Source organism: Brassica napus, chromosome A5 (assembly GCF_020379485.1).
Source record: "Brassica napus cultivar Da-Ae chromosome A5, Da-Ae, whole genome shotgun sequence".
NCBI classification, from domain to species: Eukaryota; Viridiplantae; Streptophyta; class Magnoliopsida; order Brassicales; family Brassicaceae; genus Brassica; species Brassica napus.
The window spans coordinates 5,410,785-5,430,810 of record NC_063438.1 but is presented as its reverse complement, the minus strand read 5'-3'; the positions used below and the strand labels follow the sequence as shown (position 1 = coordinate 5,430,810).

The 20,026-nt window shown below is 39.0% G+C and overlaps 3 protein-coding genes across 4 annotated transcripts; all 3 read right to left on the bottom strand.

Annotated features, from left to right (window-relative positions):
• Positions 1 to 2,063, bottom strand: LOC125609344 (nuclear transcription factor Y subunit A-4-like). 2 transcript variants are annotated; one of them, XM_048780668.1, is made up of 6 exons: positions 1,763 to 2,063; positions 1,495 to 1,537; positions 1,291 to 1,406; positions 779 to 862; positions 531 to 695; positions 1 to 455 (listed from the first exon to the last, which is right to left on the bottom strand). In XM_048780668.1, the coding sequence occupies exons 2-6, from the start codon at positions 1,520 to 1,522 to the stop codon at positions 255 to 257; spliced, it is 594 nt and encodes a 197-aa protein (XP_048636625.1). In that variant the 5' UTR covers positions 1,523 to 1,537; positions 1,763 to 2,063; the 3' UTR covers positions 1 to 254. The 2 variants fall into 2 exon arrangements, with proteins under 2 accessions (XP_048636625.1, XP_048636626.1); XM_048780669.1 differs by having other exon boundaries at positions 1,665 to 1,771.
• Positions 2,064 to 3,015: 952 nt separating this feature from the next.
• Positions 3,016 to 11,782, bottom strand: LOC125575623 (RNA polymerase I-specific transcription initiation factor RRN3-like). The gene is made up of 16 exons (XM_048780670.1): positions 11,750 to 11,782; positions 11,272 to 11,439; positions 11,118 to 11,195; positions 10,962 to 11,033; positions 10,820 to 10,891; positions 10,505 to 10,729; positions 10,321 to 10,431; positions 10,142 to 10,249; positions 9,961 to 10,077; positions 4,522 to 4,590; positions 4,339 to 4,442; positions 4,162 to 4,245; positions 3,969 to 4,056; positions 3,771 to 3,884; positions 3,481 to 3,656; positions 3,016 to 3,397 (listed from the first exon to the last, which is right to left on the bottom strand). The coding sequence occupies exons 2-16, from the start codon at positions 11,395 to 11,397 to the stop codon at positions 3,148 to 3,150; spliced, it is 1,794 nt and encodes a 597-aa protein (XP_048636627.1). The 5' UTR covers positions 11,398 to 11,439; positions 11,750 to 11,782; the 3' UTR covers positions 3,016 to 3,147.
• Positions 11,783 to 12,307: 525 nt separating this feature from the next.
• On the bottom strand, positions 12,308 to 14,663 carry LOC125609343 (tubulin beta chain). The gene is made up of 3 exons (XM_048780667.1): positions 14,195 to 14,663; positions 13,430 to 13,699; positions 12,308 to 13,156 (listed from the first exon to the last, which is right to left on the bottom strand). The coding sequence occupies exons 1-3, from the start codon at positions 14,586 to 14,588 to the stop codon at positions 12,486 to 12,488; spliced, it is 1,335 nt and encodes a 444-aa protein (XP_048636624.1). The 5' UTR covers positions 14,589 to 14,663; the 3' UTR covers positions 12,308 to 12,485.
• Between the last annotated feature and the right edge of the window lie 5,363 nt (positions 14,664 to 20,026).

Here is a 20,026-nt window from a genome sequence, read left to right as displayed (position 1 = left end):
TTTTCCAAAACATCAATTCATTGCCAAAGAATATTTGTTTTGGCACAGACAATACATTCAATCACACTATTCATTTCCTTGCTCAGTTTTATTTCTAAACACTAAAACAAAACCACCACCCTATCTGCTCCAAGCAATAATAAACCTATACACAGTCTACAGAGAGTGTCCAAAACAATAAAAACAATATTCCACTGATACAAACATCCACCCAAAATACAAAACTAAACTTGTTGTTGTGCAGGAGCCTTTACTCAAGATCTACTGACATTAGGACCCATGGCTGCTTTCTCAGACCTGATGCTAGAACTTGCTTCTGAAGTGTTCTCATCAGAGGTTGCCTCCTCCTCCTCTTCCTTACGGTCTCCATTCTTCTTCTTAGCATTGAGAAACCGACCTCCACATCCCCTTGGACGGTTTATCGCATGCAAATGCCGAGACTCATGCATATATGGCTGAAACACAAGTAGATAAGAACACATATCAGGGAAGTAACCAACCAACCAAACAAATCAAAGGTTTTACTTCACCTTTTTTGACTTGATGGCTCTGTTCCGAGCCTCAAGTTTTGCCCTGGATTGCCTACGCCTGAGTATACCGTGGTATTGCTTTGCGTTAACAAACACAGGCTCCTCGACTGCATCACACTGTAATGGAACCACTTGTTGATGCATTCCCATTAACTGCATTTGAACCTGCAAAAAATAAAAACTTACAAAAGTGTAAAACAAAAGCTTCAGAAGGCAAGACATCGATGCTGAGGGGTACTAATACATACCCCAGGAAATGGATGTGGAAGATACGCTTGATGTGCAAAGACGCTTCTGTAGTAAGGATCTGGATACGGGTAGAGCCCATGCGCCTTCAAAACAAACACCTTAGCATCTCAAAATTCTCAGCTAGAAAAGGTTGAAAAGTTTAGCAATGCTTGAGATTCAGTACTATTCAATTGCATCTGAGGGCTGTAGTGTAAAGCAGTCAATGTTTACAACAGGACGAAAGAAATCAAAACATTCCTGTCTGTATTATTACCTCAATTTTTATTTATTTTTGACATTGCAAGTATCAAAAATATTGCTTCTGTTGTTAACTGTGTTATATGACAAAGGCAGGAGAATCACTTGAAACTAAACCAAACAGCACATAACAGGAAGCAAAATGACACAAAAGACTAAACCAAACATCACATAACAGAAGCAGTATCACACAAAAGACTAAACACAAACATCACATAGCAGAAGCAATATCACTTAGTCCGGCACAAGTACTTATAGGGATGAGGGAAATTACCATCGGCTCTGAGTAGACGGAGCTTGTATCTATAGATTCAGAACACGGTCCTGAAGGAACCGGTGGTGGAGTTTGGGAATCTGGACGTTCTTGCTTCTTATGACTTTCATTGTTATCTGGCAAATCAACATACCCCACCAAGAATCAGATCACGAAAAGAAACAAAACCAGAGCATAAGAGAACTAGGAAGAAATAAACAAAACCTGAGAGCTCATGCACTGAAGAAGTCATGTCTCATGAGACAAACTGTAACAACAACAATAACAACAAAGCACAACAAAGTCAGTACACGAATGAATCTCTTGGAAGCTAAAAGCTTGAGAATTTAATCGCAACCCATCAAGCTAAAACCAAAAAGGGTACCAATCTTAACCTCTAGTTTCACAGCAAAAGCTTATCCAAGAAGCAGTACAAGAACACCAAAGCTAGAATTTTTTAAAAATCGTGGTGGGAAAACAACAAAAGAATTACCTGGATTTTATAATAAATGTTGAAGCTGATGCAATCTCTGGATCTTACCCTCACAAAATCGATAAAGGTCTCTCCTTTTTCTTTTGGCTCTTAAAGAAAGAGACGAAATGACAAACAGAGAGCCTGCCGTTTCAAAGATTAACCTTTACACTTCAGAGCGTTCTTCTACACCATTGATAGACACCATGCCGTTTTGACACTCTCACTGGATAGGTCAACTCTGGAAACTACGAAACATATGGAGTGAGGGAGACGATACGTAACGCTGTGTAATAAAATAAACCCAAGGCAATTGCCATTAGGACAAGTGGCGAACGGAAGAGACAGCCACTAGTAGGTAATGACGGGCAGATCTTGAATAGTTGCCCGAATATCTTCTCATTTTGTTCATCTCCACTAGTTTCACTCGGCCCCATCTCTGCCCGTTGCCCTAGTCTCTAGCAATACACCTTTCGCTTTGTGTGAGTCATCCAATCATGGAAGCTTCCGGTACGGTTCGGTTTATGTTTTGTTCTAATTTGAGGTACATTAAACCAGGTGTGGTGTTCATATATCGCTTTGATGTAACGGAAACTTTATAAAATAGAATTAGAGATCTGTTGATTCTTAGAATATCCAGAAAACTAGAATAATCACAAAGATCTTATTTAGTCTAAGAATACCTAAGATCAATGTCTTCTTAAATTCGTTGAGATCATCTATGATCTACCGAAAACAAGGAACAAAAGAGAAATCTCTTAACTTTTATTAATAATCAATCATCAACTCAATACAAACTTAAGCCTAGACGGCTATATATAATAAAACCGTAAAATGCTAAAACAATAAAGATAATTATCTAAAATTAATATAACTAATAAAATAAACAATAAGATATTTGAAAATATTTCAAATACTTATCTGCATCATTCTCTCCGGGTTAGAGAAGATTCGTCCTCGAATAACCGTAAAATAAACAACTAGTATATAGTAGCATCATGGCTAACAGGTAGTAACATCTTAGATATTTGGTGTTTCTCCTGATAAATTTGCAATTCTAATCATAATTGTAAATTTAGTTAAAGGCTGGAATGATATTGTAACGCTCATGATATTATTTCTCATCTTTTATTTCTTAAATCATATGTACATTCTTGATATCTTGTTGCAGAATATTTTGTTATGGTCCTTGTCATAAACTGAAAACTATCACCGAGTCTTTTTCATCTTAGAATACTATTGGATTACACATTTCCTGATTCAAAAACATCTTCTAACCAAATGCAAATATATTGAACTGTAATCTTAGAATACAATTGTTTCCATATATTATAAATTCTTAAGTCTATTGGAATAACTGATAAATATTGCTACAAAATTGCATATAGAGACCCTATCCAACAAACTCATAAGGATTGAGGACTAATGGAAGGTCTGATTACGGAAGGCATTTTCAGAAGTTTCTCTCTTTCCATCTCGTTCATGAAATAATGCTTAGGCGTTATGGACATCTTGTCCATGACATGATCAACATCACCCTCTTCCTCTTCATCACTCTCCTCATCCACATTCACAATGATCTCAACATCTTCCTCATCATCTTCGTCATAGGTCGGTCTCACCATCGACCAGTAGATGAAATTCCCGGAGATAAAGCTTCAATATCATCCAAGACCACCATTTAAGACACATGATTCATTGGGAGAACGAGCAAAAGAATCAGAGAAAGTTTTCAAAACCTGTTAGAGCTTTTCAGCAAGCAAGGGTCAAAGGGGAAGAATGCATCAAGCTTCTTAGACCCACGGGAGAGCTCAGACTCAAGTAGCTTATCGAAAATGAAGGAGTCTGAGACGACAAACAGACCACCTGCTTTAGCTTGTTTAAGGAACTCTGCAACTACCCATGGAAGGCATTCCTATTCTCAAAAACAAAATCGGTTGCAAAGCTTATTATCATGCGTTTGATACTTAACAGTTGAGTTTAGGTGAAAACAAAACAGATGGGATCAGAGTATATGTATATAACTCACCTTTAACGGGTTTAGTCTGTGCATTAAAATTGACTCCAATGGTATAAGCTCAGACCGAAAGCGAGGAACAGCTAGGATGGATCTCATCCGGAAGCAGAGCACATACATGATCGCCTGTGTTTACAGAACATGATCTAAGCAAATGATCAATGTGTAATTTTGTGACTGGTAGAGCTTGGGATTGAAAGCAGTATATACCTGGCATCCGGAGTAGAAAATCTGATGTGCCTTAGAGTTAATATCATCACTGCAAGTTCTACAGTGATCCGCACACTCATCTACCAACCTAAAAATTTTAGACAATAGACACAATTAAATCAATGTTGCAACAGACTTAAGTTTTCAGTTAGATCATACATTTATATTTGAGGTATTAGGAATCGTTTCAAACCTTTTTAATATGCTAGCCACATAGGAAACATGTAAAAACTTCCCACGAGCCAAGTAGCTAGCTAGATAAGCCATAGCACTCATCCTGTTATTTAAAAAAAAGGAAGAAACAAAACCACAGACCAAGTTTGTCAGAATGAGATAATTTTTGACCTTAGAATGAGAAGGTGAAACTTGCCTTGTAGGTAGCTTGTTGCTGAAGAGGAAAATGTCCATCAGCTTAATCGCAAATTTCACACCACAGTTTTCAGGATCCAGTGAACATGCATAGAACATCAGAAACTGCAGACGAATTGCAAAAAGTGAGTCTAAAACATGAGTCATCTGCATGTGAGGACCGTGATATAGCTGTGTAGCCTACCTGCGAAACTTTTGTTTTGTGTATATCCATAATGTAGTGCTCAAATGCCTCGAAGAGCTTTTCAAACACCTAGCCAAAAAGCATTTAAAACAGATCAGCAATGATAAATTCATGAGCACGTAAAGGCAAGGAAGTTATTATTATTATTAGTGTAACAAACTATGATCTAATGTTGTTAATATGGATAATAATCATCCTCATTAAAACGCACCGTTTTGCTAAAAGCGATTTTGGGGCGATTTTGAGTGCGACTTTCGAGACTGGTATTCGCGATGATTTCGGCGGCTTCGCCGAGCTCATCTGATCCACCGGAGATAGATCGGGAGGTTAAAGTGGTAGGGGAAGCTACAGGGGTAGTTCGGGATTCGGAGGTTGACGTTTTGCAGAAAGGGATTCCAAGCTGGGCATCGAAAGTGAAGGATAAACGGGTTTTGAGGAAATATGAGGTTGATATCGTTTTGAAGGATGGGAAGAATAAGGTGGAGTTTCCTGAGGATATTCTTTCGGAAACAACACCATTGTGGGAGGAATTTGTTGTAGGGAAGTTTCTAGATCTCGCGCCTCATATAGCCAAGGTTCATATGGTGGTGAATAAGATCTGGAGTTACGGGGATTCAAGTTCAAAAGTGGAGGTTATGATGTGGATGCTAAGACTATGCGATTCAAGATTACAAGTATGAAGGCTAGGGAGAAAGTAATCAGAAGAGGGATGTGGAATATTGCAGGGGTTCCAATGGTGGTGAAGAAATGGACGCCGAAGGCAGAGGAAGAGACGCCTGAGGAGGAAGCTATACCGATGTGGGTGCATCTGCGTAAAATTCCTCTTCATACGTTCTCATGGGAGGCTCTTAGCTTTATGACAAGCACAGTGGGATTCCCTGTTCGACTTCATCCTGAGACCATAGCCTGTTCAAATTTTGAAGAGGCGAAAGTGTTTGTAAAGGTTGATGTTTCAAAGCATTTGCCAAAGGAGATAGATTTTATGATGGGGGGTAAAGAGTTCACTGCGGAATTCTACTATCCTTGGTTGCCATCTCGGTGTGCTCAGTGTGAGAAATGGGGACATACTGAGACGGTTTGTAGTATGAAGAAAAGAGATTATAAGACAGGGGAAAGGAAGCAAAGAGTGTTGTTGCGAATGAATCAGGAAAGAAGATAGAAAAGGAAGTAGCTGAGGTGCAGATTTTAGATGCTAGTCCAGTGAAGGAAGATCAAGTTATGGGATTGGAGCTCAAGGCTGGCACAGATTCTGTTTTGGAGGATGATGGTTCTGCTACTGTAAGGAAGGAAGGAAATGATTGGTTAACTGTCTCGGGGGATAAAGTAGGGAGAGTTCAAACTCCGCTGAGAGATGCTGGGGAAGTTCTTATTTCGGCGTCGAAGTATTCTGTATTATCAGTTGATGAAGTAGAGGAAGGAGAAATTGCAGAAACATTGGAGGTAGAGGAAGAAGAAAGTATGGATGTTGAAGCCATGGATATTTTAGAAGGGGAATTGTTGGAAGATGAGATATTGTGTCAACATACAAAAGAAAAAGATAAGGCAGCTATGCAAAAAGGGAGTAGAAGAGGTCAGAAGACAAAAGCTCAAGAGGCTCAACCTAAGAGCAAACGGTCTTCTCGACGAAAACTCTAATTATGGCGTGCTTCTTCTGGAATGTTCGTGGGTTTAATAAAGATTTGAAACATTTCGTCGTATCTGAGTGGGTGAAGAATAAGAAGATGAGATTTGGTTGCATTCTGGAAACTAGGGTGAAGGAAGGAAAATCAGAGAAAATTTTTAAAAAGGTATTCAGGGATTGGTCATCAATTACTAATTATGAGGACAGTCAGGGAGGTAGAATTTGGTTATTATGGAGAGATTCGGTCCGTATGTCTCCTGTATATAAATCGGACCAGATTATCACATGTTTGGTTGAGATGGAAGGGGAGGAAGAGTTCTATGTATCTTGTATCTATGCGAGTAATCAAGTGGAGGAGAGGAAGGTCTTATGGGGGGATCTTGCATTTCACCATGATTCTCCGAGTTTTAGAAATAAATCTTGGATGATTATGGGTGACTTCAATGAAATACTGGATGGGGTTGAGAGTTCAAGATTTGAGAATATGGGTAGGATTACTGGTGGTATGAGAGAGTTTCAGAGTTTGATTCTGCATTGTCAACTTACGGATATGGCTTATCAAGGACCAAAATACACGTGGTGTAATAAGAGGGAGAATGGGGTAATCTGTAAGAAACTGGATAGAGTTCTACTTAATGAAGTGGCATTGCGAAGATTCAGTAACGCGTATTCAGTATTTGAAGCTGGAGGTTGCTCGGATCATATGAGGTGTAAGGTGCAGTTGCTGGCATCAAGTGAGAAGATCAAGCGTCCGTTTAAGTATATAAACGCAATTGGTAGCATTCCATCTTTTCTCCCTATGGTTCAGACGTATTGGGATTCTACTGAGAGACTTTTTCATTCAACATCTGCTATGTTCAGATTCTCGAAAAAAGTTAAAAGGTCTAAAACCGTTGATTAGGGAGTTGGGTAGAGAGAAGCTGGGAAATTTAACAAAGCGTGCAAAGGAGGCATTTGATTTGTTATGTGAGAGGCAGAATGTTACTTTAGTGAACCCAAGTGAAGGGGCGGTTAAAGAAGAGGCAGAAACGTATGGTAAATGGCTACATGTTGCAAGCCTTGAGGAGGACTTTTTGAAGCAAAGGGCAAAGTTGTTCTGGCTTGACGTTGGAGACAAAAACAACAAGACTTTTCATAGAGCCATAAAATCTCGTCAAGCTCAAAATATGATCAGAGAAATCAGATGTGCGAATGGATGTGTGGTGAATCAGCATTCAGAAATTAAGAAGGAGGCAGAGGATTTCTTTGCTCATTTTCTTAATCAGATTCCGGAGAATTATAAGGGAGTAAATGAGGATGAGTTGGAAGATTTACTCAAGTTCAGATGCTCTATGGATGATTGTAATCTGTTGGAAGCTGAAGTTACTGCAGAAGAGATTAGAAAGGTCCTATTTGCTATGCCTAGCTATAAATCTCCGGGTCCTGATGGGTTTTCCTGCGAATTCTTTAAAACCTCTTGGTCGATCATCTCTCAAGATTTTGTGATAGCAGTGCAGTCAGTTTTCAGATTTGGGTTTCTACCAAAAGGAGTCAACTCTACTATTCTTGCTCTTGTTCCTAAGAAGCTAGACTCGATGGAGATGAAGGATTACCGTCCGATAGCATGTTGTAATGTTCTTTACAAGGTTGTCTCGAAAATATTGGCTAATCGGCTTAAGGTTTTGCTGCCAAGAATCATTGCTGAGACTCAATCTGCGTTTGTAAAGGGTAGGCTTCTCATGGAAAACGTGCTTCTTGCCTCAGAGCTTGTAAAGAATTATCACAAAGACACGGTTACTCCTAGGTGCTTAATGAAGATTGACATCTCAAAGGCATTTGATTCAGTGCAGTGGGATTTTGTTCTGAAGAGTTTGAGTGTATTGGGATTTCCGGAGAAGTACATACATTGGATAAAGCTTTGTATTACAAGCCCTTCTTTTTCAGTGCAAGTCAATGGGGATCTTGCAGGCTATTTTCAGAGCTCAAGGGGGCTTCGTCAAGGTTGTTCTTTGTCACCATATCTTTTTGTGCTCTGTATGAATGTTTTATCTATGAAGATTGACAAAGCAGTAGAAGAAAATAAGTTCAAGTTCCATCCGGGTTGTAAGAGTCTCTCTATAACGCACCTTTGCTTCGCTGACGATTTAATGGTATTTGTTGAGGGTTCAAAGAGGTCAATAGAAGGTGCTCTTTCTGTTTTTGAAGAGTTTGAAGTTTGGTCAGGATTACGGATTAGTCTGGAGAAGTCAACGATATATATGGCGGGTGTAAAGGAGGTTGAGAAGTGTAGTATCATGACGAATTTTCCGTTTGCGGTTGGTGAGTTACCAGTGCGATACTTAGGTCTCCCTCTTATGACCCAAAGTATGAGATCGCAAGATTGGCTTCCGCTGTTGGAAAGGATCAGAAGTAAAGTATGCTCATGGACGTGTAGGTTTATGTCATATGCCGGAAGATTACAGCTTATAAACTCTGTGCTACTGAGTATTGCAAACTTTTGGTTGGCGGTATTCAGACTTCCTAGTGCTTGTGTGAAGGAAGTGGAGCAAATCTGTGCTGCTTTTCTTTGGACTGGACCAAGCCTTAAAACAAAGAGTGCTAAAGTAGCATGGAGTGATGTTTGTTGCACTAAGAATGAAGGTGGATTGGGTATAAGGAACTTAAGAGAAGTAAATAGAGTGAATGGGCTGAAGCTGATCTGGAGACTGTTAACTGGAGATTCATTATGGGGTAAATGGATCAAAGCAAACTTACTTAAAGGGAAAAAATTTTGGGAGGTGAAGTCTACAACTCAGGTAGGTTCTTGGATATGGAGGAAAACGTTGAAATTGAGGGAAGTGGCTAAGAGGTTTTATAGGAGAGAGGTGGGTAATGGAAGACATATTTCCTTTTGGTTCGATAGTTGGTCAGATAAAGGAGCTTTGTTTGATGTTTTGGGTCCGCGAGGTGTGATTGAGATGGGTGTGAGAAGGGATGCGACACTGGCGGAAGCAGTATTAGCTGTTCGAAGGAGAAGAAGACATCGCACAGGTGTGTTAAATGTTATAGAAGCGGAACTGCACATCATTGCAAGTAATCTTGTGCCTGAGAAGGAGGATAGTAATCTGTGGAGAGGTAAAACTGGTTTTAAACAGAAATTCTCTACGATGGAAACTTGGTATTTGCTGAGAGAGAGTAAGAATCCAGTCTCATGGGCACGTGCTATCTGGTTTCCTCATGCTACTCCTAAATTTGCTTTTATGGCGTGGGTGTCTATCAGAGATAGAATGCCAACGTTAGATAAGATGGCTATATGGAGTAGGGGACTTGATACAGTATGTGTATTATGTAAAAATGCCTCTGAATCGAGAAGCCATCTGTTCTTCCAGTGTGAATACTCGTCTCAGGTATGGGAGTATGTTACAAAAGGGATATTGTGTAGTTCCTATACTACAGATTGGTCTGGAATCATTGCGATCATTTCAGATGAGAAAAGGGAGAAGATGAGCCGGTTTTGCCTTCGTTATGCGTTTTAGATTGTGCTCTATGCAATTTGGAGAGAGCGTAATAAGGTAATTCATGGGGAGAAGAAGATGCAGTTGTCAGTTATTAAAAGGATGGTTGATAAAGGGATACGCAACAAGATCACGTTGATGAGTAGAAGTGGGGCTAAGGGTATGGAGAGATTAATGCAATACTGGTTTTATACTAGAATGTAAATAGGCTTCAGTTCATATTTGAAAAGGTAGCTAGTGATTAATTCTAGTATACAGCATGCACTTGTTGTATAAAGGCTTTTTTGAATAAATTTAACATTCATTCAAAAAAAAAAAAAAGGAAGTTATTATTTGGTGACATACCTGATCCAAACGACCAGCAAGTTTACAGGATTCAAGATGATCAAAAGATAAGACCATCAATTTATCCAAAGACTCAAAAATTACATTTCCATCCGATGTTAGAGATCCCACTTGAAACTGCAATAGATATTATATCAGATTCAGAGGCTAGCTTTATAGTCAAAACAAACACTGAGCCTACCTCGTCTCCTTCTTTCATAGTATTATCTTCAACTGCATCTTCAAGTTCCATATCAAACAAACCTCTACTTGAGTCATCTTGTGGAATACCATCCCAATCAATCTCCAACTAAATGAACACACCAGCACATCATTAATTTAAATGGCTTTATGTGTAATAAAACATATTATGTAACTTACATCCATATCTCGTAGCCTCTCCATCACCATCATAAAAATCTTGCTGCCATCATCTTGTCCCATTAGACTATTCTCCAGCTTTAATAAGTTCTCCACAAATATCTCTACCACCTGCATGACGGTAGCATTGTTTGTTTTCTTCAGCAAAAGCTAGCCACTAAATCAAATAAAAATAAAAACTCACTTGGCCCTTTTTGTTTATTTTGGGTAGCATGTCTAATATTCTCGAGGGAGCACGAGGAAACAAAATACAGATTTTCAGAAGGGCTTCATGAACATGAGAAAGAACTTCCATCTTCTGTTTCACTACACGGTGCTGCGAAAGTCTTCTAATCACCCAATCCGGTGGCAAAAAGTGGCGTACGAGCATATTCAGACAAGGGTCCAGATACTTTCCTGTAGTGACAGCCTGTGATGACAAAACAAAAACTTGGCTACCTCCTCATACATGTTAAATAAAAAAGTCCAGCGTGAGGGTGGTAAGTGTTGAGTTGTGTACCAGTGATATGAGTAGACCCACCAAAGCATCCATGACATGAGGTTTGAGATCCCACAATGACATTCTAAAAACCTGTAACATAATAATACAATTATCTTAAACTAAATTTAATTAGAAAGCAACTGTAAGCTTATAAACTTACCAAAGAAAGAAGCTTTTCATGGTGAATGATATCTAAGTAAGCCACAGAGCTTGACAATGCTTTCAATGCTGTCTGCCAAACAAAAAAAAAAAAAACACTTAAGGAAAAAAGGGAAGACGAAGAAAATACTCTCGTTGAAAGAAAAAGGAACACCACCACAAGCTGTGCTTCAAGATCAGAGTTTTTGGTAGCTTGCATAGTTTTAACAAGCTCATCGTAACGGTAACATTCCCCCTAAAAGCATAAAACACAAAATAGCATCAACATATGTAAAAACACATAAGCACAAGAAAGAAGCATACACACTCACGTTTTGGACAGAAGCAAGGGTGTTTCTCACGGTAATCACCATATCCGTGTCAGACAAATCACCGTTGCCCATATAGTTAGACTCACATAGGCTTGAGGGATCAGTTAGAGTCTCTGCTGCTCCCATCCTCTGCGCTGCTACTTGGCCAATATTATCTTTTTACAGTACCTACTCAATATCAAAAGGACATACCTTTCTCTATTAACTTTCTACACGATGATGCAGTAAACAGAGAACTAAAAAAGATCAAAACTTTCTTAACTTCCCACATCAACTATGGAACGAGAAACATTCAGACACAGTCTACAGAGAGGTTTCACCGTGAAAATTTTCAAATTCCTAAAACAACCCTAGATAAGAATCCGTCAGACTATAAAAGGTTTCACCTTTACTAAACCTAAAATCTCCAATTGATTATAGCTTTTCCGACAACAAACCAACGTAGATACACGAAACTCAAAAGCTAAGGGAACTTCACCTGCTAGGCTGAGAGTGGGAAGAGACGGAGGGGAGGCTGGGAAGAGAAATATTTGTGTCTGTCGGCCAGAGCTTTATAACTTCTCAATCTTATTCTATTTGTTCATGTAGTCCTTTTAGTTTATAATTTTGTACATTTTTGGATTTATTTTCTGTAAGTTTATTTAAGACCCTTCTTTTATTCATTGCTTCGAAATAAAGTCTCTCAAAGAATATTGAATTGATATTTAGATTTAGCCACACCGAATGGTTGAGGAGAGAAAACTACTTTTGAATTGTGTAAATAACGCATACTATATTTGCTTAAAACATGATCTATAATTCATCTAGTAACTAGAAAACTAAATTCATTAGTCCTAATGTAATGTGGTTTTTACTAGTTGATAATAACTTAATTCATTCTAACAAAGCATAACTTAATCCATCAAAATATATGGATCAATCAAAGACACGGGAAAATGTAGATTTAACTCGACCATTGATGTTTCTCGGCGTCTTGTTGAACCCACGGTTGAATGCTTCCATGGTGAGAACTCAGAAGTGTTGGGTAAAACAGAGCTTAAAACCAAACCTTAACAATATATATAAACCGAAACAAGAAAGATCAGGACCAAAACGGCAAAACCTCATCTTCTGTTTTACAGATTCACCCACAAATTAGTTTTCATTACAATTTACACCCAAAACAATAAAGATCAATAGCGAAATACGAAAACAAACTTAACGATCTAAAGATCTCAAGCCTCGAGCTCTTCCTCTTCCTCTTCATACTCCTCCTCATCCGCTGTAGCATCCTGATACTGCTGATACTCAGCCACAAGGTCATTCATGTTGCTCTCCGCTTCAGTAAACTCCATCTCATCCATCCCTTCTCCTGTATACCAATGCAAGAAAGCCTTCCTCCTAAACATCGCCGTGAACTGCTCGCTCACCCTCCTAAACATCTCCTGGATCGAAGTCGAGTTACCAACAAAAGTCGACGCCATCGAGAGACCCTTGGGAGGAATGTCGCAGACGCTGGACTTGACATTGTTTGGGATCCATTCGACAAAGTAAGAAGAGTTCTTGTTCTGGACGTTGATCATCTGCTCGTCCACTTCTTTAGTGCTCATTTTGCCGCGGAACATCGCTGACGCGGTTAAGTAGCGTCCGTGTCTTGGGTCTGCGGCGCACATCATGTTCTTGGCGTCCCACATTTGTTGGGTGAGCTCGGGTACTGATAAGGCGCGGTATTGCTGGGAGCCGCGGGATGTGAGAGGTGCGAAACCGACCATGAAGAAGTGGAGACGAGGGAAGGGGATTAGGTTGACCGCGAGCTTGCGGAGGTCGGAGTTGAGCTGGCCAGGGAAACGGAGACAGCATGTTACGCCGCTCATGGTTGCAGAGATCAGGTGGTTTAGATCTCCAACTGCAAATGTCCAAAGCAGAACACAAGTAGTGTCACATGTAAGAAATTAAAGCTTGATGGTTAAGAAACCAAAGTATATGTTAATGTTTGTTTAATGATAAGACATGAGAACATTTAAGACTACTTTTTATCTTACAAGAGACAAGAACAGGAGAGCAACCCAACTACTTCCACTAACGAATGTGTAACGTCATATTTCATCTTTAACATTAGTAACATTTTAATATATTATTAGACGCAACTAGAGGTCATTTGATGGAAGATATGACTTACAAGTTGGAGTGGCAAGTTTCAGGGTGCGGAAACAGATGTCGTAGAGAGCTTCATTGTCCAAAACCATGCATTCATCGGCGTTCTCGACAAGTTGGTGAACAGAGAGAGTAGCGTTGTATGGCTCAACGACTGTGTCAGAGACTTTAGGAGATGGGAAGACAGAAAACGTGAGCATCATACGATCTGGATACTCTTCTCTGATCTTGGAGATGAGAAGCGTTCCCATGCCAGAACCAGTTCCTCCACCCAACGAGTGGCAAACTTGAAACCCTGTTCAAGAAAATCACGTCTACCTTTACAAATCATGTAACTATGAAAATACAAAAGTTTTTTTTAAATATTTACCAAAACAATAGGAAAAAAGAAACAAAATGTTTTCAAATTCATAATCTATGTACACTCGGCACTGAACAGAGCCTAATAAAACATCCACCTTGGTAATTTTTTTAAAATTAATATATATAAATATTATGATCACCAATATTATTTTATTAAAATTTAAATGTTATTGTCATCTAAATACTAAATCTAATGCTTTTATTTACAAAAAAATAAAATATCTTCAAAGATTATAATTTTTAATCTTTGAAGAGAGAACATTGCTTAGCTGATTCTGAGATTAGACGACTATAACACTTACATTTAAATAAAAATATTATATTTTGGTGATCATAATATGTATAATTTACAAGAGTATGTTCATCAAAACCACTGCTCTAGACAAGCTTGATCGAGGAAGAAAGGGACAATCAGTTTACGTCTTACCTTGTAAGCAGTCGCAATTCTCAGCTTCCTTTCTAACAACGTCGAGAACTGAATCAATCAGTTCAGCTCCCTCGGTGTAATGACCCTTGGCCCAGTTATTACCTGCACCGGATTGTCCGAAGACGAAGTTATCCGGTCGGAAAATCTGTCCGAAAGGACCGGATCTGATGGAGTCCATGGTTCCCGGCTCAAGATCCATCAGCACAGCGCGTGGTACGTACCTTCCCCCGCTTGCCTCGTTGTAATAGACGTTGATCCGCTCCAGCTGAAGATCGGAGTCGCCGTCGTACTTTCCCGACGGATCGATCCCGTGCTCGTTGCAGATCACCTCCCAGAACTTGGCTCCGATTTGGTTGCCGCATTGTCCGCCTTGTATGTGAAGGATCTCTCTCATTTTTCCCGGGAAAATTTGAAAATGGAATCTGCTTTGTGATAAATAATTTTTTCTGAATTGTTTCAAGACGGATGAGAAATAATTTATGCAGAAAATTTGGAAGGGTACCGATTAAGTTCTGGATGGTTCCTGCTTATATAAGAAGAGGAGGACAAAGAAATAGGGGCACTTTTGGAAAATCCAATATTTGTCCATTATTGATTTTGTTTTTGTTTTAAAAACAAAAAATATGGTTGTTGTTCTGTCTTGGAATGAGCTGTAATAGTGACTGTTCATTATAGAAAGGATAAGATGGTTATTAGATTGCAATCAGTTGTTGTGATCTTGTCACACTAGCTTGAACAAACTTTAATTATTAGGTCATTTTCAATGGAGTATGTTAGTGTCTTAAACCATTTTTAAAATCAAATAACCAATTTTAGTTGTAAATGAGATAGTTTATAATTAGGCAATTCTCTCGAATAACATTTTTAAGTTTTTGTTACAAAATAACCCTAAAAACAAAAATAACAAAATTATCTTTTTTATTTTGAAAATTTTAATATTTATTTTTTATCTCCAAAGATCCACACTTTAGCTCTAAATCTTAAATCTAAATTAGTTAACTCTAGGGTAAAATGTATTTTTACGTTTTAATAAAAAAAATTGGTCATTTTTTTCATTGATAACTATTTTATGACAAAAACTTAAAAAATGACTATCCTAAAGAATTTCTCTTTATTATTAATTTGTTGGTGAGCATTTTGGTCTCTACTTTTATAGTTGGTTAAAATACATTCTTCACGCCCATAAACGTATTAGCAAAATCAGTTTTTATTGTCAACCTGTTTATTTATAGTTTTAGTATATATAAATGACAATAATTAGGTATGACATCATTATTGTTTGATATTTAAGATTTATCATGTTCTTATTGAAGAATGCAGCATATGAAGTGTTCCTCAAATGAAGAACTTATCTCTCAAGCTAGAATAGGCAGGCCATTGAAATAATGAAATGAAAATTGGCTTAGTTTTTTTCATTATCAGTTTTATTTGGTAAATCTTTGATCTTAAGCATTAGAGAATATCATTTGTTTTTCTAGCAAATAAAATAAAATAATTATAATAAAAAACTTAGAGACAGCAGCAACGGAGGTTGTTCACGTGACAGTTGATACTGACAACCTATTAGTGGTGAATCATAAGCTTAATCAATTTTAAGAGGCCGCATCAAAGTCCTACAAAAGCTTAATCAAATTTTAATCATTACAAATAATGTGGATTTTACTCAACAAACCGTCAGAAGTATGATTACCATCTTTTTTTTTTTCCCGTCAAAGTTTTTAATATTAAAAAGATCGGGCCCAGCCCAGAAACCGATTACATAAAAGCCCAGAAAACATATACCAAACCGGCCCAATGATCCACAGAACCCGTTACACGGGCCAACGGCCCAAACCATCCCCGGTGTGACGACGACCGACTCGAGCGTCAAGAAGATTGGACGCCGGACACGTGGATGCATCTCCACCCATCAGAACTGCACGCGTCGCATCCGCCTCACCACCGGAATCACCTCACCACCACAAACTTCAAACGGAGCTCATAACCGAAGAGCCTCCGCCGAACCCATCCAATACTTTCCACTCTATCCACCCATCGGAGAGCCTCATCTCTCCTGGAGAGCTCCTCCGACAAAGCGAAAGCTTGAAAACTTTAAACCTAAAGCGACAACCAAGAACCAGACAATCCCCACTCAAACCCAGAACTAAGAAACCATAACTACAAAAAAAACCTAAAGCCGGCGGCGGGAAGCTGAGGAAGCCTTGACACCCCGGGGACTTGAGCCGACGACGGCGAAGCCAAAGACGCTTCCACCTCGCAGTAACAAAAGCCGGCGACGACGGATCTGTGGAAGCCTCCATCTCCCGGGAACGAGATCCATACTACGCGCGTCCTCACCGCACCATCAACTCACCACCAACCGCGTCTTCACTCCAAGATCCGATACATCACGGATGATGATGAAACCACAGCTCAGACAAGGCGGTCACTGAAAGGAGAGGAGGATGGGACAAGAGCCGGACGAATAAACTGAAAGACGACGAGCTCCGGCGCCGGCACGCGCGCTTACGCGCCGACCGGACACCGAAACTCCAAGATCTACTTTTTCTCTCTCTTTTTCTCTCTCTTTTTCTCTCTCTTTTTCTGTTGGAGTATGATTACCATCTAGCGGCCAATATTTGATTTTAATATTTAATCGTGAAGATATCTTTCTGATCTGGTCTAATGAAGTCGTGATTTTTTTTTTTTTTTTTTTTAACTCAACATCAACTTATCATTAGCCAAATGTTTTGATACAAACAATTGTGACCACAATGCCTCAAGAGGCTTTAACCACAATGTGATATATGGAAGTAGATGTAGCATCATCTAAGATCACTTATTTGGATCCTACATTGCCTCATCTAACTACCTATCACTTTGACCACCATGGAAACAAATTCACTTTACCAAAATGGTGAAAATGAACTGTCCCTTAAACCACTAATTACACGAGCATTGACTAAAACTGAAAACTAGACTTAACAGATGAATTCCAAACTAAGACCTTGCTGGAGATCACCACTTAATTGACATTCAGAACTTGGATCATACCAACTCAACGCCAAGGCGCATACTTCACCCTCAAGTCCCGTCCAGATATCAGTCGTACTCCAGCCTTATTATATGGATTCCAAGCCAAAAGAACCACATAATGAGAAGATACCTTAGTTGCAGATTTCTTTTCAAACACAGAAACGGGTTCCCCACCAAACTGGTGCGTAAACTGCCACACAAGACCTTCCATCACGAGTTCCTAGTCTTGACTCCAAAACCGAGCCGCCGGAACAGAGCGAAACAACATCTCCAAGAGCATGAGTTTCAGTTCTTCCGGAATGAAGAAAAGACGGGTTCAGATGTCGAATCCAACCGGAGCTCATCCACTAACGCCTGCGAAAGAACACTGAAGCTCGGAGGAGAGCGACGACGGCACAGATTAGACATCTACGGAGGTACACAGAGCGACAAGGGGAAAATAGCTCCATCCAAAATCCAACCCTAAAAGCCGACCTCCGATAACGACACCTTCCTGACTCAACTCGCTGTGACTCCAGAAACTCGGAAACCGCACTACACGGCCAGATCTGAGATCTGAAGAGCCGAAGAAGCCAGAGTTCACACGCATCTCGCTGAGGGGAAGGGACGTTAACGAAGGCAAAAGGAAAAGGAGAAAAAAGAAGGTAAAGGGTGACTCTCCGGCGACGACACAGCGACAACGCCGCCGGAGAAACTCGGCGGGCTAGGGTTTCTACTGACTCTCTCTCTCTCTCTTTATCGTATTTTAATGAAGTCGTGATTTATCATCACCTTTCTCGTGGGTTCTATTAGAAAATGATTAAAGCTAGTTGCTTGGTATTAAATATACGAATGCACAAACCGGTTACCGCTTATCCTTTACTCTTTTGTGGCCATGCGACCGTTATGTACCTTACGGCCGATCCGCAGTGGACATGTTCAGCAAATTGATCATTACGATATATCATGTGTGAACTGTATTTTTTGTTAGAGAAAAGAAGACATGTGCTAAACGGTTTTTTTTAATTACTAGTTCAGATAACTATTTCCCATTACAATATACAGCAGTTCGATTACGTAACCCACTCACTACACCAAGTGGAAAATGACGACTAAGTTAAGTAATGAGAAAAAGACTATAGCACCAAACCAAGTTTTTGTTTCCAAAGTAGCACTCAAAATTCAAAGTCACAAAAATATGTTTCATTAAAGAGGTAAATATACACTTATACCATTTGGGTTAATTAATCCAAACCTTAGGGTTTAGAGTTAAGGGGTGGGGTTTTGAAATTAGAGTTTAAAATTTTATAAAAAATAAATACTAAAATAAAAAATAAAAATTTTATAAAACAGTTTCAAAAAGTATTTTTAAATTATAAAAAAAAAATTTGAAAAAATAAAAAAAAATTTTGAAAAAAAATTTCAAAAAAAGTTATAAAATTTCGAATCTGAAAACATATAATCTGAAACTATAAAAAATTTCATTTTTTTTATTTTTATTTTAGTTATTTTTATTTGTTTATTTAATTTTAAACCAAGGGTATTAGAAATATTTTGCCCTTTAATGAATGTCATTTTTGTGACTTTCTCCTTCTAATACTATTTTTGAGACATAAACTTCAAAATGTGCTATTATTGACAATTGCCCTTAAGTAATCCACATGACATGCATTCTAATATCATAACAAATGACTTTTTTTGAGCAACTTACAATTAGAGAAGAAAAAAAAACTTACGTTTTTGGCTAACTTGTGCGTAGATGTGGAAACAAACAGCTAATAGTCTTTGGAAGGATCAAAAGAGAAACAACAACCTGGTACAGCCGTCGTTGGCTTTGACTCTCCAATTCAAGATTCGTTGGCTTTCAAGTCTTCACCGATATATACGGCGACTCTCCAAACCAACGGTCCAGATTCGATATATAGGGCCTGTTTGTTTCTCCATTTGGATGGATCATCCGGATGAAGATGAAAGTTTTGTTTGTTTAGGCACTAAAAGTGCAATTCATTCAAATGAATCATCCCGATGACTTTTGGAAATTTAGGCTTAATTTTAAAGTTCATTCAGCTGAACCAATTTGGATCATTTGAATGGAGATGGTTCATTCAAAATGGTATAAAGTCTATTATGCCCCTAATGTAATTCACAAATTACAAAAAAATGTTTTCACGCCAACACCCCAAAATACATTTTCCGCCAAAACACAAAAAACATGTTTTTCCGCCAAAGTCGCAAAACGAGTTTTCCCGCCAAAATTGCAAAAACGTACTTTCCCGCCAAAATTGCAAAAACGTACTTTCCCACCAAAACCAAAAAAACGTGTTTTCCCGTCAAAACCAAAAAACGTGTTTTCTCGCCAAAACCGAAAATTTGTATTTTCTCGCCAAAACCGAAAAATCTCGTTTTCCCACGAAAACCGTAAAAATGTGTTCCCGCCGAAAACGTGTTTTCCCGCCAAAATCGCAAAAAACGCATTTTCCGCCAAAATCGCAAAAACGCGTTTTCCCACTAAAAACGCAAAAACGCGTTTTCTCGCCAAAACCGCAAAAACTTGCTTTCCCGCCAAAACAGCAAAAGCACGTTTTCCCGCCAAAACAGCAAAAGCGCGTTTTCCCGCCAAAACAGCAAAAGCGCGTTTTCCCGCCAAAACAGCAAAAACGCGTTTTCCCACCAAAATCGCAAAAATGCGTTTTCCCGCCAAAAACATGTTTCCCGCCAAAACCGCAAAAACGCGTTTTCCCGCCAAAACCGCAAAAACGCGTTTTCCAGCCAAAACTGCAAAAATGCGTTTCCGCCAAAATCGCAAAAACGTGGTTCCCTCCAAAACCGCAAAAACGT